This window comes from Lacerta agilis, chromosome 10, assembly GCF_009819535.1.
Source record: "Lacerta agilis isolate rLacAgi1 chromosome 10, rLacAgi1.pri, whole genome shotgun sequence".
NCBI lineage: Eukaryota > Metazoa > Chordata > Lepidosauria > Squamata > Lacertidae > Lacerta > Lacerta agilis.
In genome coordinates, this window is record NC_046321.1 from 28,339,425 (window position 1) to 28,353,468 (window position 14,044).

General features: G+C 47.0%; 1 protein-coding gene across 2 annotated transcripts; it reads left to right on the forward strand.

Annotated features, from left to right (window-relative positions):
• Positions 1-2,205: 2,205 nt before the first annotated feature.
• On the forward strand, positions 2,206-13,511 carry TAB1 (TGF-beta activated kinase 1 (MAP3K7) binding protein 1). Of its 2 annotated transcripts, none has more exons than XM_033162256.1 (11): positions 2,206-2,324; positions 5,309-5,445; positions 5,740-5,893; positions 6,101-6,187; positions 7,161-7,299; positions 7,636-7,749; positions 9,492-9,603; positions 9,713-9,857; positions 11,097-11,319; positions 11,705-11,861; positions 12,879-13,511. In XM_033162256.1, exons 1-11 carry the CDS (start codon positions 2,292-2,294, stop codon positions 13,084-13,086), a joined length of 1,509 nt encoding a protein of 502 aa, XP_033018147.1. In that variant the 5' UTR covers positions 2,206-2,291; the 3' UTR covers positions 13,087-13,511. The 2 variants fall into 2 exon arrangements, with proteins under 2 accessions (XP_033018147.1, XP_033018145.1); XM_033162254.1 differs by lacking the exon at positions 2,206-2,324 and adding an exon at positions 4,222-4,325.
• The last annotated feature ends 533 nt before the right edge of the window (positions 13,512-14,044 follow it).

The window sequence follows — 14,044 nt, forward strand, 5'->3', positions numbered from 1 at the left end:
TCGGCTGGTATAAACAGATTTGAGTGCCATCTACCCCTTTCTAAAAATTAGCCATGAGTTAAGGCTATGTAATGAGTAGTCTTCCCATATAGCCTGTGGTTGCTGCTGATTAATGCCGGTAGCAGTGACATTAAGATGTCCTGTACATACCTATTTTGGGAATTAGCTACATTGAACTCGGTGGGAGTTTGAATAAGCATGCAAAATATCAGGCCACATTTCTGACAGTTTGTTTCTGGCTATTGGCTGTCTGTTTCCAGGCTTAATTCATGGTGCTCATTCTAAATCGGGGGTCCCCAAACTAAAGCCCGGGGGCCAGATGCGGCCCAATCGCCTTCTAAATGCGGCCCGCGGACGGTCCGGGAATCAGCGTGTTTCTACATGAGTAGAATGTGTCCTTTTATTTAAAATGTATCTCTGGGTTATTTGTGGGGCCTGCCTGGTGTTTTTACATGAGTAGAATGTGTGCTTTTATTCAAAATGCCTCTCTGGGTTATTTGTGGGGCATAGGAATTCGTTCGTATTTTTTTTTTCAAAATATAGTCCGGTCCCCCACAAGGTCTGAGGGACAGTGGGCCGGCCCCCTGCTGAAAATGTTTGCTGACCCCTGTGCTAAATGATACAGGCCCCAAATATCTGAGAGACTGCCTCCTTCCCTGCATTGCCTTCTGGTGTTAAAATCAGCAGAAGGGGCCCACTTGGTAGATCTACTACCCCCAGAAGTTCAGAAAGTGGTGGCCCAGGAAAGGGCATCATTCTCTGTGGCAACCCCTGTTTGCTCCCCACAGAGGTGCTTCTGGTACCTTCACTGCACAACTTTCAGGGAATGCTGAGGTAACATGTTTTTACCCTGCCCTTTGATGTGTGTTTTCTGAATCCACCTTATTCCTGTGACTAATTTGTTCTGTTTTTAATATTGAAGGGCAGGCAATGTTTATTCAGGTATTTATTTTATATATACAGTTGCTTAGCAGTAAGCCCTATTTAAATCATCATGGCTTGGTTCTGAGTACACCAGCTTAGGGTCATGCTGCTGCATAGGACACAGGTAACCATGGTAGCTTCAGAGTAGCATAGGTTTCCCCGGCTCAAAACTTTTTGATCTCCCAGTAGGTGACACTTATATAACCCAAGTGAAGTAGCTGAGTGCAATAAACTTTATATGAACCAGGGGTTTGCACAATAACAAATTCTCAATTCCACGCTTCATTGTACTGAATGCTTCTGAGTTCATTATGTATGGCTGGGACTGCCTCTTAGATCACCTGCCTGTGCCACCGCTGTCTGTTCCTTAAACCTACCTTTTCCCATGAAGACCATGGCACACACACACACACACACACACACAGAAAGCTCCCATGCCCTACGGATTCTGTTGTCAAGTCTAATTATCCGTCATCAAAATAAGCTTATATTCTTCTTCTGCTTCCATCTTCCTCCTATCAAATGTTAAGATTGTAAGCTCCTCAGGGCAGGAACACTCTGAAGCAGTGCCACACATATGGATGGTGCATAGGCGGAGCTACAGCGCAGCCAGTGACTTCACCACTGATGACGTTCACCACAAATATGGGATAGATCTGTATAGCCACAACAGCTCAGTGCATGCAAAGGATTCAAGATTAGGCCAGTGGTCTGATTCGTTATAAGGCAACTTTCTTTGTTTTCGTGTGTGTGTGTGTGTAATTAAGATGCCAAAGGCAACTGGCACATTGCTGCCCACTGCACCCTTCCATCACCATCGAGAGCCTCTCTTCCCCATAGCCCGGCTACTAGTCCTCATGCGGTCCTTCTGTCACCTCCAGGATCACAGATCCCTCCCTTTGGATTACGTACTAGCTTCTGGGTACGAGCAGCAGAAGGAGGATATGGAGCTCACGCCATGGCTTCCCAAGAGGCGCCTGTTTGGCTAGGGTGGGAAATAGGATGCTCAGCTAGGGGGCCCTTTGGTCCGATCCAGCAGGGCTCCTCTTATGTTCTCCCCGGAATACGTGTACAACCCATCCGCCGCGTCCCCTGGAATGCCTGCAATTTCATTTTTTGACTTGACACAAAACAACTTCCAGCAAGTGGGGAAGAAGATGGGAGAGTCAGTTGCCTGCGATGCCTCCCTCCGTCCTCCTGAGGGCGCTGTGACCGAATTTTTTGGTGTCTGTGTGTGTGTTTGTTTTTTTTAAGGTGCGACGCTACGCTTCCTGTCCACCCGGTGGACGCTCTCGCCCTTCCTCTCGCCTGCTCCTCCTCTCCCTTGCCAGGGGAAGGGCGGAGGTTGATGTTGCTTCTGCGTAAAGATGGCGGCGGCGAGGAGGAGTCTCCTGCAGAGCGTGAGCAGCCGAGCCTGTTCTAGGGGGGCGCTATGGGCGGGAGCTCTCCGGGGCCAAGGGGAGGGTCCGGGGCCCCTGGGCTTCCCTATCGAGGAGGCGGCTCTTGTCTTGGGAGCACAAGGCGAGGGTGGTAGCCTGTGAGCGAGAGAGGGAGGGTGCGAGAGGTGGGTTCGTGTATCTGTGCAAAGCAGGAATGGGGAGCCTGTGGCCCTCCAGGTGTTTTTGGACTCCAGCTCCCATCAGACCCAGCCAAAATGCCCCATGGAGAGGTATGGTGGGAGCTGTAGTCCACCATCCTGTGGAGGGCCAGGTGCAAAGAAAGAGGCGTGTTGCTCTCCTGCCAGAGCCAAAGGAAAACAGGGCGCCTTGTGCCTTTCATAACGACACCAAGGGAAGGTATTTGGGACAGGTGCAGCTCACAACGGGAGCATTGAAAAAAAGCTGCACTTGTCGGACACTCTCTGCAACACGGTGATCTAAGTTCTGCTCTCCTCTGCTTCTGGTTAACTGGCTCCAGGAATGGGGGACCTATGACCATAGCTGTCAACTTTTCCCTTTTCTTGCGAGGAATCCTATTCGGAATAAGGGAATTTCCATTTTAAAAAGGGAAAAGTTGACAGCTATGCCTATGACCCTCCAGAAGTTGTTGGACTCCCATCACCCCCTCCATCCCCAGTGCCAGCATGGCCCATGATGGGAGCTGTGGTCCCCACAAAATGGGCGAGGCAGGGGGACAGGTTCTCCATCCCTCTCTTGTTCCCACTACCATCATCATTAGCACCACCAGCTGCAGAGAGTGTAGGATAGGTGTAAGGGTGCCAATGCCAAACTCCTAAAGGGTTTGTTGAGTTGCATAGAAGAAGTAATTTCTTCAGAGCCTGCTGCTTCTCCAGTTGCCATACTGTGATGGAGAAAAGCTGCCCCTGGGAAAACTTTCTCAGCCTGGGGTTTGAGACTGGCAACTCAAGATGTGTGTGGGGGGGGGGAGGACCCGATGTAAGTCAGAAGTTAATGGTCCCCAGATAGGAAGTTTGTGGTTGTATTATTTGTCAATATATATCTGGGAAGAGCAGAGAGAGGTGGTTTCCACAATTCCTGATGTTTTGATCAGCAGAAGGCGGTCTCTTTGAGGGGAATAAGCTCCTCTTTTCCTCATTTTTTGTGGTAGGGAAAGGAGGGCATAATAGAAGAATTGAAATCAAAGTGTGATGCCCACAGGATGTGCTTATTTAGTACTCCTGGTCCTCACCATTCCCATATGCTTTGCTCAAGTCCCTTGCCTGTGATCTCCCATCTGTCTACACTCCAGAAAAGGACCTCAGTAGGGTTCCTGCAAACTGCATGGGGTACCCCAGCATATCTGTGCACTGGTGCCTATCCAACTTTGTACCAGTTTTTCAGAGCCCCTCTTTCAAATTTGTGGATTAATGCTAAAATATTGCTCCTAAAGCAAATGTATGTGCAACTGTGTGTCTCTTGAATGTACAGAGAGAATTGTGCAGGTGTTTCCAACCCAACCCAGTGTGGCCCACCAAACTGAATGCATTCATCAGCTATGTATGTCAGTCTGTCAGAACCTAGATCAGGGATCCCAAATTTATTTTCACTGCCATCCCTGCAGGGTTTAGTTGGACTCTGGAGAGCCAATCAACTAAGGAGATTTTCCCCTTCCCAATAGATGTAGGGAGGAAAGCGGGGACTCATTCATTGCCTTGCTAGAATAGAAGAGGGACATGTACCTTGTAAAGCAGTTTGTGAGTCTCATGGCTAGATCTTTTGGATTTAGTGGGACTTGAAAAACAGTGTTTCTCAAATCCCTGGCGAGCCACAGTACAAGGTGGGCTGTGTTCATTTAGTGGGGTGTGCAGACCTTTTTCAGATGTTGGCTTTCCTCAGCAAATCATAGTATTTCCGTGGATGACCAGCATAATGATATGCCAAATATCCACATGCGAGCAGGAAATTGGGCCGCTCTGCATCCCAATCACTGCTGGTCCAAAGGTACTAAAAAGATTAGTATGTAGAGAGAGTAACAATTGTGCAAAATCAGTGATAGTAGCTCCAATCCTATGCAAAACAGGTACCTCTTCTACAAAATTCTTCCTATGTTCTTCTGGGGAAGCTGATATCTGGATGACTCCTTATAGTCCCATAGTTCTGTAGAAGGACAGAGTGATGTCACTTCTTCCGCAGACCATGTATAACTACAGAGGGATGGTACATTGGTACAAGTTCCCTACTGCGGGGGTGGGGGACCTTTGGCCCTCTAGATGTTGCTGAACTACAGCTCCCATAAGCCTTGACTATTGGCTGTGCTGGTCAGGGTTGAAGGGAGATGTCGTTCAGCAATATCTGGAGGGCCAAAGGTTCCCCACCCCTGCTGTACTGGGAAAGGAATGTTACCCTTTCCCCCTTGCAGAGAGAGCTGGTTTACATCCCCGCTGCTCTGTAAACAAGAGTTGTGGCGTCCTGAAAGGCAGCTATTTAGAAGGCACAAGGAAAGTGTTCAGAAATATGTACCAAAATATCCAAATTATGCGCAGAGAAGCATTTATGTGGCAAGAAAGCTTTACTTCTCTAGTTACAGTCATTAAAATGCATCAAACTTATCTGACTTTGCTTTGCAGAACCAGCTATGTATCTGAAATATGTTTCACATCTCTTTTGGAACCTAATCCTAGATGAATTTTGTGTGTGCTTAATTTGTGGGGAGAGGTATGAGTGAAGGAGGACAAGGAAGCTGGGTTACCAAAGAAATAGCAGGAGGAGAAGTGTGGGCAGGTAAAATAAAGTATATAACTGAATAAAAAAGAAAGGCAACAAAGGGATCAGCTGCTAGTGGGAAAGGGGACTCAGTAAGAGATTGTCATCTTAAAGTAGCCCCCTAATTGGGAGGCTAACTCTTCAGCTGATGTATAGTCATTATCCTTGTGGCTTTTGCTGGAAGAAGTTCATTGGGGCTTCTTTCTTACTCTGTTATCCAGGAGCAGCAACCAAATTGGACAGATGACTTGCCTCTCTGCCAGCTCTCCGGTGTGGGTTCAGCTCCTAACCGTTCCTATACCACAGATGGAAAGGGGACAGAAATTCACCCCTTAGAGGATAACTGGCTGAAATTCAGGTAAGCAGCCTGTAGATTTTGATGGAGCAAAGTAACAGAAATAATGGCATTCATTCAACAAGCCCACTTTAACCCAGCAATATTTTTTGTAGGGGAGGCCAACTCCCATCAGCCCCCGTTAGTATGACCAATTTGTCAAGGATGATGAGAGCTGTATTTCTGCAACACCTGCAGGGCATCACATTAGAAACTCCTAATTTATTGAATGACCTGTGGGCCAGGTTTTTACTCCCAGACCACAGGCTGAATGCCATGCCTTTAATTGTCCCTTCCCATCCTGACCCTCTTTGGCAGGAGTGAAAATGACTGCTACCTCTATGGGGTCTTCAATGGTTATGATGGCAACCGGATCACCAATTTTGTGGGGGAAAGACTCTCTGCAGAGCTCATGTTGGGTCAGCTGAATGCAGACCATGATGATGCTGATGTGCGCAGAATACTGCTGCAGGTAATGGAGTTTTTTCTTTGGGGGAAAAAATCAGTCATAAATTGGTACTTGTTGTAATTAAAAGCTCCTGAGTGGTTTGTAAAACATACAAAGTTTTGATGTTTTATGCAGGGAGAAATATGTTTGGGAGATTCTGTGTAGTTAGCAGTTAAAAGCTTCTGTTCTAATACATAATTTTGTGTTGCCTACCTTCTGGGGCCTCCTCAGGCTTTTGATGTGGTGGAAAGGAGTTTCCTGGAGTCCATTGATGATGCACTAGCAGAGAAGGCCAGCCTCCAGTCCCAGCTGCCAGAGGTAACTTCTTTTCCTAGCCTGAAGGAAACATCATTGAATTCAGGAAGCGTTAACAGTGCATTTTCTTTTTGGAAGGACCTTGGAGCCTGCTGAACGAATTTGAAAGTGTGTGTTGGGAGGCAGGTGGCAGAAGAACAGGCTTGCTCCCGTTTGCAGCATTTCATGTTTCAAACTCCCACCTTCATTGGTGCTTTTTGAAGAATTGGTGGTGGTCTTGGAAACACATAATGGCAGAGCAGTTAAAATTGAGACCTGTCAGAGTTGATGTGGCTCCTGCAGTCTGGGGTGAGAAACAGTCAGTGCAGTGCACCTCATCTGTTCATTTTGCACTATAGGCACTTAACTGCATCCTTGTACCGCTCGCTGAATAATACAGAAGGGATACCCATCCTTTGGTTTCCTGTGTTGAAAATCACTAAAGTGAATTTCAGTCCCCACTTCACCTATAAAGCATGCCTATACGTCGAGAAAAAAATCATTTCACAACCCTGATGAAAGTATTTTAAGGAGTGGCTGATCTATGTTAAATGAAATACGTTCTGTATTATTTAAGAGCAGGCATAGGCAAACTCCAGCCCTCCAGATGTTTGGGACTACAATTCCAATCATCCCTACCTAACAGGACCAGTGGTCAGGGATGATGGGAATTGTAGTCCCAAACATCTGGAGTGCCGGAGTTTGCCTATGCCTGTTTAAGAGTAATCTGCCTAGAGCCTGTCATGATGCTGTACAGCTGTTTTAATGTGAAAATGACAGACTCCTGCAGTACCTTAAAGGCTACTGCATTTGTTATGACACCAGCTTTCATAGACTAGTGCCCAGTTCATCAGATGCCTGAAGCTGGCAGGTATTTATACACCTGGGTGGAGGTGTGCAAAAAGTGGGATCAAATGCTTTTGGTATGTTTAGAGAAGGTTTCAGAAATGTTGCACTGATACATTTTTACACAGGCTTCCACAACCCTGTATTCTAGGGGGTGCCCCATCACCAGCTGCCTTCCCAGTACCAGAAAATCATGGAACGGTTGAAGGCTGTAGAAAAGGAGATTTCTGGAGGTGCCATGGCTATTGTGGCAGTCATCCTCAACAACAAGCTCTACATCGCCAATGTAGGTGTGTTCCTCTTCAATGCCATTTTTTATTTGGGCACTTCCTGGTCACAGCACTGAAGGATGAAGAGTTAGAGCAGTTGCAGCTGGATTACTTTATCCTCTTTGCACAAGAGTAATGCTTCACTGACATCCTCCTTACAGAGCCACTAAACCCAGTTGCCTGGGTAAATACAACAGGGGGAAAGGGGGAGAGATGAGACATTGGCATTGACAAGCACCGCTTCCAGGTTTTGCTGGAGAGGGGTAGTACTGAGTTGCACTTAATAAGTGTGTGTATTTCTCAGGTGCCTCACTTGTCCCCCTTTCCACCTTTGCAAATTGCACTCCTTCTCCACAGGAACAAACCGGGCACTCTTGTGCAAATCTACAGTAGACGGGTTGCAAGTGACACAACTCAACATGGACCACACCACAGAGAATGACGATGAGCTCTTCCGCTTTTCGCAGCTGGGTGAGTGTTGCGTTCCTGGAGCAGCAGAGAAGTAAGTCTGGGAGAGGATGGGCCTTGGTGCACAACTGAGCCAACAGAGCAGGGGTGGCTTTAGCTGTGGCCCTCCAGGTGTTATTGGGCAAGAACTTGCATCATTCCCAGCCAGTGTGGTCAAGGGTCAAGGAAGATGGATGGTGTAGTTCTTTAATGTATGGAGGGCCATGGATTCCTCAACCGTGCGATAGAGAAAAGGCTGCCAGAGAGGAGACTTTTGTGGTGATTTCCCCACCTCTGTAGCACATCACTATCATTGGTGGCTTTTGTGTTTACCAAACACAGAAGTGTTTAAATGACCAAGTTACAGTGTTAATGTCTCCTCTTCCCCATAACAGGGAATACATGCTGGGTATCAGAAATGATCAGTAACTGAGGGATGAGAAGTAGCTTTCTTACTTTTTCCTCATACTGAATCTGGGTGGGGAATTGAGTCGGAGAACAAATAATAAAAACAAAAACTGACAATCAATACAAAAATTTCAAAATTATATAAATAGATGTAACCAACAACTAAACAATTCTGTTGTAATGTAAACAAGCAAAACTACAGCAACAAACATTAATATTTCCAATTTAACTAACTTTCTAGGTAAAAACAAACAAAAAAATTGAACAAATTAAACAGCCAATGCTTTTACCAACAGTTCCCACCCCATTTTTCACTTGCAACAGCCCTCTCACTCCATCTCTGCATCTGACACAAAGAGGGCCCCAAACTGTGGCTTTTGAGTAACTTAACCTCTTTAGCACAGGCTCTCCAAACCACCCTGTCTTTCATGCTGAGCTGAGTGGCATGTATTGTTGCCCACAAGCATTGATTGAAGAAAAAACAACAACCCTCCCATGCCTTATCCACAGTAGCAGCAATCATAGGTTGTTGCGCATTAACTGCCCCTTAGAGGGTGAGCTGCTAATAATTGGTATATGCTTCAAAATATGACAGTGGCTTACTCGCTGCCCTGATCAAGTTTTTTACTCTTCAAAATACTTGGCCATCTGCATCAGTTTTTTCACCAAATGGTTATGAGACCGGTTCTGTTGGAATCCTTGTCCAAACTGAAATCCTGTTGAGGACCATAATGCAGTAGGGGGCTCACCAAGGAGAGCCCTCCAAACTTTCTTCTCTTCACCATTGCAGCCAACTTGCACACCTGCATCACACTCTAGTGGAGCTGTGAATGCTACTGCTTGCTGGCATGAAATCTACCTGTTGACTGAGGGTAACTCATCCTGCACTGTATTCCCAAAGAAAGCTTATGCCAAGATGGCGATTGATACTGAATCGTTCTCATAGCGAGTTCATTTATGAGTCCAGTGCCTATTAAAGAAATTGAGATTCTTTCTGCCAAGGAAGAGCTGTGACACAGTAGAGTTGAGTGCAGTGGGGATTCATCTGGCTGGCTGTCTTAATTATGTTTTTGCCAAGTGTAAAGGATCTCAGGCTGCATCAAAGCACCCTGACCACTTCTGAATGCATGTGCAGACTTCCTTTCTTGTGTGAATATATTACAGATGAAAAGCTCCTCGCTGCCCTCCATTCCTTAGTTGAGTTTATTCTGCCTTCCCTCATTCATCAGCTTCTTGTTTCAGTCAAAATGCCTGTTTAGCTGGGGGTAGGATGGACTTCCTTTTGTTGCCTTGGAATATAACTATAGGACACATTTAGCATGTGCCCTGAAGTCAGTGAGCTGATTCTTTATCTGCAGGTTTGGATGCAGCAAAAATAAAACAAGTAGGAACCATATGCGGGCAGGAGAGTACCCGGCGCATCGGGGATTATAAAGTCAAATATGGCTATAGTGATATTGAACTGCTGAGGTGAGGCAAGGCCCAATACTTGGTCTTAATTTCCTTTCCTGTCTTTGCTTTTGAAGACATAGTTGTCTCTGTTGCTCTGTCCAGTACTAACTTAGTTCTCCCTTTGAAGTGCTGCGAAATCTAAGCCAATCATAGCAGAGCCTGAAATCCACGGAGGGCACCCACTCGATGGAGTCACGGGCTTTCTGGTTCTAATGTCAGAAGGGCTCTACAAAGCTCTGGAAGCAGCTCATGGGCCTGGGCAAGCCAATCAGGTAAGAGCGCCAGAGCAGTTTTAAATTGACCTTGGAATCCTGTGCAGGTCTTCAGATTGATTGTGTCTACACAGCGTACTTAGATGCACCCATCATTAGATTTGCAATTTGCCCCAGAGTGTTTGAGCTCTCTGTGGTCATAGGCCCTTCCGGGTAGCCCTAGGCTACAGAGACAAGCAAGTTATAAGTACCTAAAATCTCTTGCACAGGAGAAGGCTGGAGAGGTGAAGAGGCTTCCCAGGGACAACTTTTTCAGGAAAGTGAAATCACGACCCTGCAGAAAATGTTCCCTCTACTTTCCATCCCTGCTGCCCCGATCAGTGGCTCTGCCAGGAAGGAATAAGGAGTAGGTTCTGCCTGCTGCCTCTATTGAACATTCATCCAATAGTTGAACTATGGGACTCTCTCCTATAGGAGTCGGTGGTGGACACCAGCTTGGAAGGCTTCAAAAGAGGTTTAGATAAATTTATGGAGGAAGATAAGGCTGTCAATAGCTACTAGCCACAGAGGCCATGTTCTGCCCCCACAGTTGGAGGCAGTATGCCTCTGAATGCCAGTTGCTATAAATCACAGGTGAGGAGAACGTTTTGGGCTTCCCGTAGGCATCTGATTGGCCACCTTGAGAATGCTGGGCTTTTGGCCTGATCCAACACCTGATCTTCCGTTCTTATCCTTACATTTACGTCCACCATAAAAAAAACTTTTCCTCCACTTCCTGTTGCAGGACAGGGAATGGAGGAGGCAAGAAAAGGTAGTATTTAATGCTGCTTTAACCCCCCCCCCCAAAGAAGCAAATGTAAAAGTTGCAACCCACAAGGGTGGATGTGAAGGCCTCCTGTAGGAATGCAATGAATGCCTTCACCATTTAAACAATGCATCTTTCAAGCAGCCTTTACCCTAAGGCTGATTACTTGGGTGCCCTTCAGATGTTCTCCCAGCTGTTAGGGAGATGCTTATCCATCAGAAGCTTCCAAGCAGCTTCTGTGAGAATGTTTAAAGGACCCATGCGCATGGGCAGGGCCACATTGTGTGGTTCTTTCCCATGGAATCAGTCAGCACAGACTTGCTCCACCTGGTAGGATGCCACTTCCATGGCTGACATCTGCCACAGTCAACCAGGCGGTTGGGTCCTTTAAACATTAGCCCAGCTGCGCAGGGCCTGCTTCTGTACATGGCTGGGAGAATATCTGAAGCAGCAGCTCCAGTTTCCCCACCCCTGAGAACTCTTTCTCTTTCTAGGAGATTGCAGCCATGATTGCCACAGAGTTTGCCAAACAAAGCTCACTGGATTCCGTGGCTCAAGCAGTCGTGGATCGAGTGAAGCGCATTCACTGTGACACATATGCCAGTGGTGGGGAACGGTCCAAGTTCTGTGCTCGGCATGAGGACATGTCGTTGCTGGTGAGGAATTTCGGGTACCCGCTGGGTGAGATGAGCCAGCCCACACTGACTCCGACGCAAGGTATGGGGGAGGTCAGTGTGCTTGTATGGGAGAGGGCACAAGGCAGATCAAAACTGTTCTGTCCAACTGTGTGTGTGACATATAGATAGGCAGACAGGTGTGCCTGCATTTATGGTGAGCTTGTGGGTGCTGTATTTGTAGTGTGTCTCTGTGTGTATATATATGGATACTGGGGTGCATTGGCCGTGCTCTTTATTTGCATGTGGCCCTCGGGGATGACTGAGCATTAATGAGCCAGAAAAGATTCATCATCCTTGTCTTAGAAAGTGATCTCTGTCCATGGTGTCCCAGGAAATTCTTCCCACTTGTAGAGTGACAGAGGTATGAGGTTTTCTGAGAAACTTGTCCTTCCTAGTGCTTACAGTGTTTTATTATGCATGTTCAGGAGGTCGCGTTTATCCTGTGTCAGTGCCGTACTCCAGTGCCCAGAACACAAGCAAGACCAGTGTTACGCTATCCCTTGTCATGCCATCCCAGGGACAGATGGTCAATGGCGCCCACAGTAGCTCCACGTTGGATGAAGCCACGCCCACCCTCACAAAGTAAGTTCCCCTTGCTCAGACCAGGTGTCCTTTGGTCCTCCTTTTTGTTGGAGGCAACATTCCACTTCCCCTGTTAGCTGCTTCTTAGTACTAGCAGTAGAGGCCTACTAGCTGTTTCACTTTTAAACCCATATGATAGGGGCAGGCAATCTGTGGTCAAATGGCCTAATCTCAGAAACCCTCTTTAGATGATGAGCAAGAGTGTTCTGTCTCTCCCCCTTGAAAACATAACCATGTCATTCATATCAGACAAAGCTCAGCTAAGAACAAGCTGCTGCCTTTTAGCTGCTCCCCAGAGAAAGAGTGGGTTGCCTGGTTGTTACCCAGAAAAAAGAGCAATGATACTGCTCTTGGCTGATTTTTTAAAGTGTTGCCTCCTTTGGCTGTTTAGGGATAGGGACAGAAATATGAGCATTCAGGAAAAAAAGTACCCACCCTTTATAGTTGTGGAATGAAAAATCAAATCTATTAGCAGTATTTGCTGAAAGTTCCTCTTCATCATTATAAAAAAGCAGAAGTGGCTTGGATAAGAAAGGAGAAACTTCTGTGTGTTAACAGGTGCAAGATGAGAGGCTTTTATTAATAGACTGTATATGCATTTACATTTTTAATGCCCTCTTCACACTTAAAGACATTCCCAGTGGGTGCCTCAATCCTGCATTTTGCAGGTCTGTGTACTGAAACAGGTGCTCACATCAGGCAACAGGGATTGTCTGTGATGCTCTGTGACAGCCTTCATCAACGTGGACCCTCCCCATGATGTTGCACTGCAACTCCCGTCAGCTCCAGCCAGCATGGCTAAGGATCAGGGATGATGGGAGTTGTAGTCCAACAACATCTTGGCAGGGGGTTGGACTGGATGGCCCTTGTGGTCTCTTCCAACTCTATGATTCTATGAACATCTGGAGGGCTGCAGATTCCCCTGTCGAGGGGAGACGCCTCAGATTGCATTTGCCGTGTCATTTGTGCCGACTGAAGGTTATCTCTTTCTCTTTCCCTCCTTGGCCGCGTCTGCAGTCAAAGCCCAACAGTGACCCTCCAGTCTACCAACACTCACACCCAGAGTAGTAGCTCCAGCTCAGATGGGGGCCTCTTCCGTTCTCGCCCTTCCCACTCCCTCCAGCCAGATGAAGATGGGCGTGTGGAGCCCTACGTGGACTTTGCAGAATTCTACCGCCTCTGGAACATGGACCACAGTGAGCAGGGAGCACTCACTGTGCAATAATGCGCCGAGACCAATCCCTCCAAACCCCTGTCAGGTTGGGGAGAATGGAGCCTGGCAAGGCAGGAACAGTTCACCGCCCGACAGCCCACCGTCTGCCATTAAGGGATGAGGTTAATGCTGGGACTGGTCGCTCATAGCATTTGTTTCTCATCAACTTGTCAGGGCATGTTAACACGCCCCTTTTCTAAAGGTCCCTTCCACTGTGAAACCTTGTGGGCATTAGAGAGAGTTGTGACCAACCTCCTGCACCTCCAGTATTACAGACAGTTGCTCTGTTGCAGAGAAGATGACAACTCAGATGTCTGGCAGGAGAGGTTCGTGTGCATATAAGCTGCTGCTGGAGATTTAGGTGTGCCTCATGATACTGATGTGTTAAGTCGATGAAATACCTCTGTTCTGCAGAATAAATGGTAACTTATAGCAAACGCTCTGGCCATTTATGTGATGTGAGTTTAAGAAATTGTATTAACCTCAGCTCCCTAAGTTTTTAGTCACCTTTGGGGCCCAAGACCTAGATGGAACAGGGCAGGCAGGCAGACACATGCAAGTGTAGTGGTTAACAGTGTGGTGTAGTGGTTAAGAGCAGTAGACTTGTAATCTGGTGAACCAGGTTCGCGTCTCCGCTCCTCCACATGCAGCTGCTGGGTGACCCACTCACCTCACAGAGTGTTTGTTGTGGGGGAGGAAGGGAAAGGAGAATGTTAGCCGCTTTGAGACTCCTTCGGGTAATGATAAAGCGGGATATCAAATCCAAACTCCTCCTCCTCCTCCTCACACATAAACACAGACAACTCCTCTAATGTATCATCTACAGGTGATCCAAATGTAATTCCCAGTCTTTAGAAACAAACATGGAAGGTGGGGCTGTTGTCTTCTGCTTTGGTACCCAAGATGCCACAGCCACTGTTAAATGCTTCCTTTTGTATCCAAGGTCACTGTAGGGTGAAACAGGCAGCAT

Bases quoted from the DNA above. Each gene is read 5' to 3' on its own strand.
- TAB1 (XM_033162254.1), top strand. From the start codon at position 4,242: ATGACCAGCATAATGATATGCCAAATATCCACATGCGAGCAGGAAATT. The intron at 5,446-5,739 runs GTAAGCAGCCTG...CCTCTTTGGCAG, and splicing joins GATAACTGGCTGAAATTCAG to GAGTGAAAATGACTGCTACC. The intron at 9,858-11,096 runs GTAAGAGCGCCA...TTCTCTTTCTAG, and splicing joins GGCCTGGGCAAGCCAATCAG to GAGATTGCAGCCATGATTGC.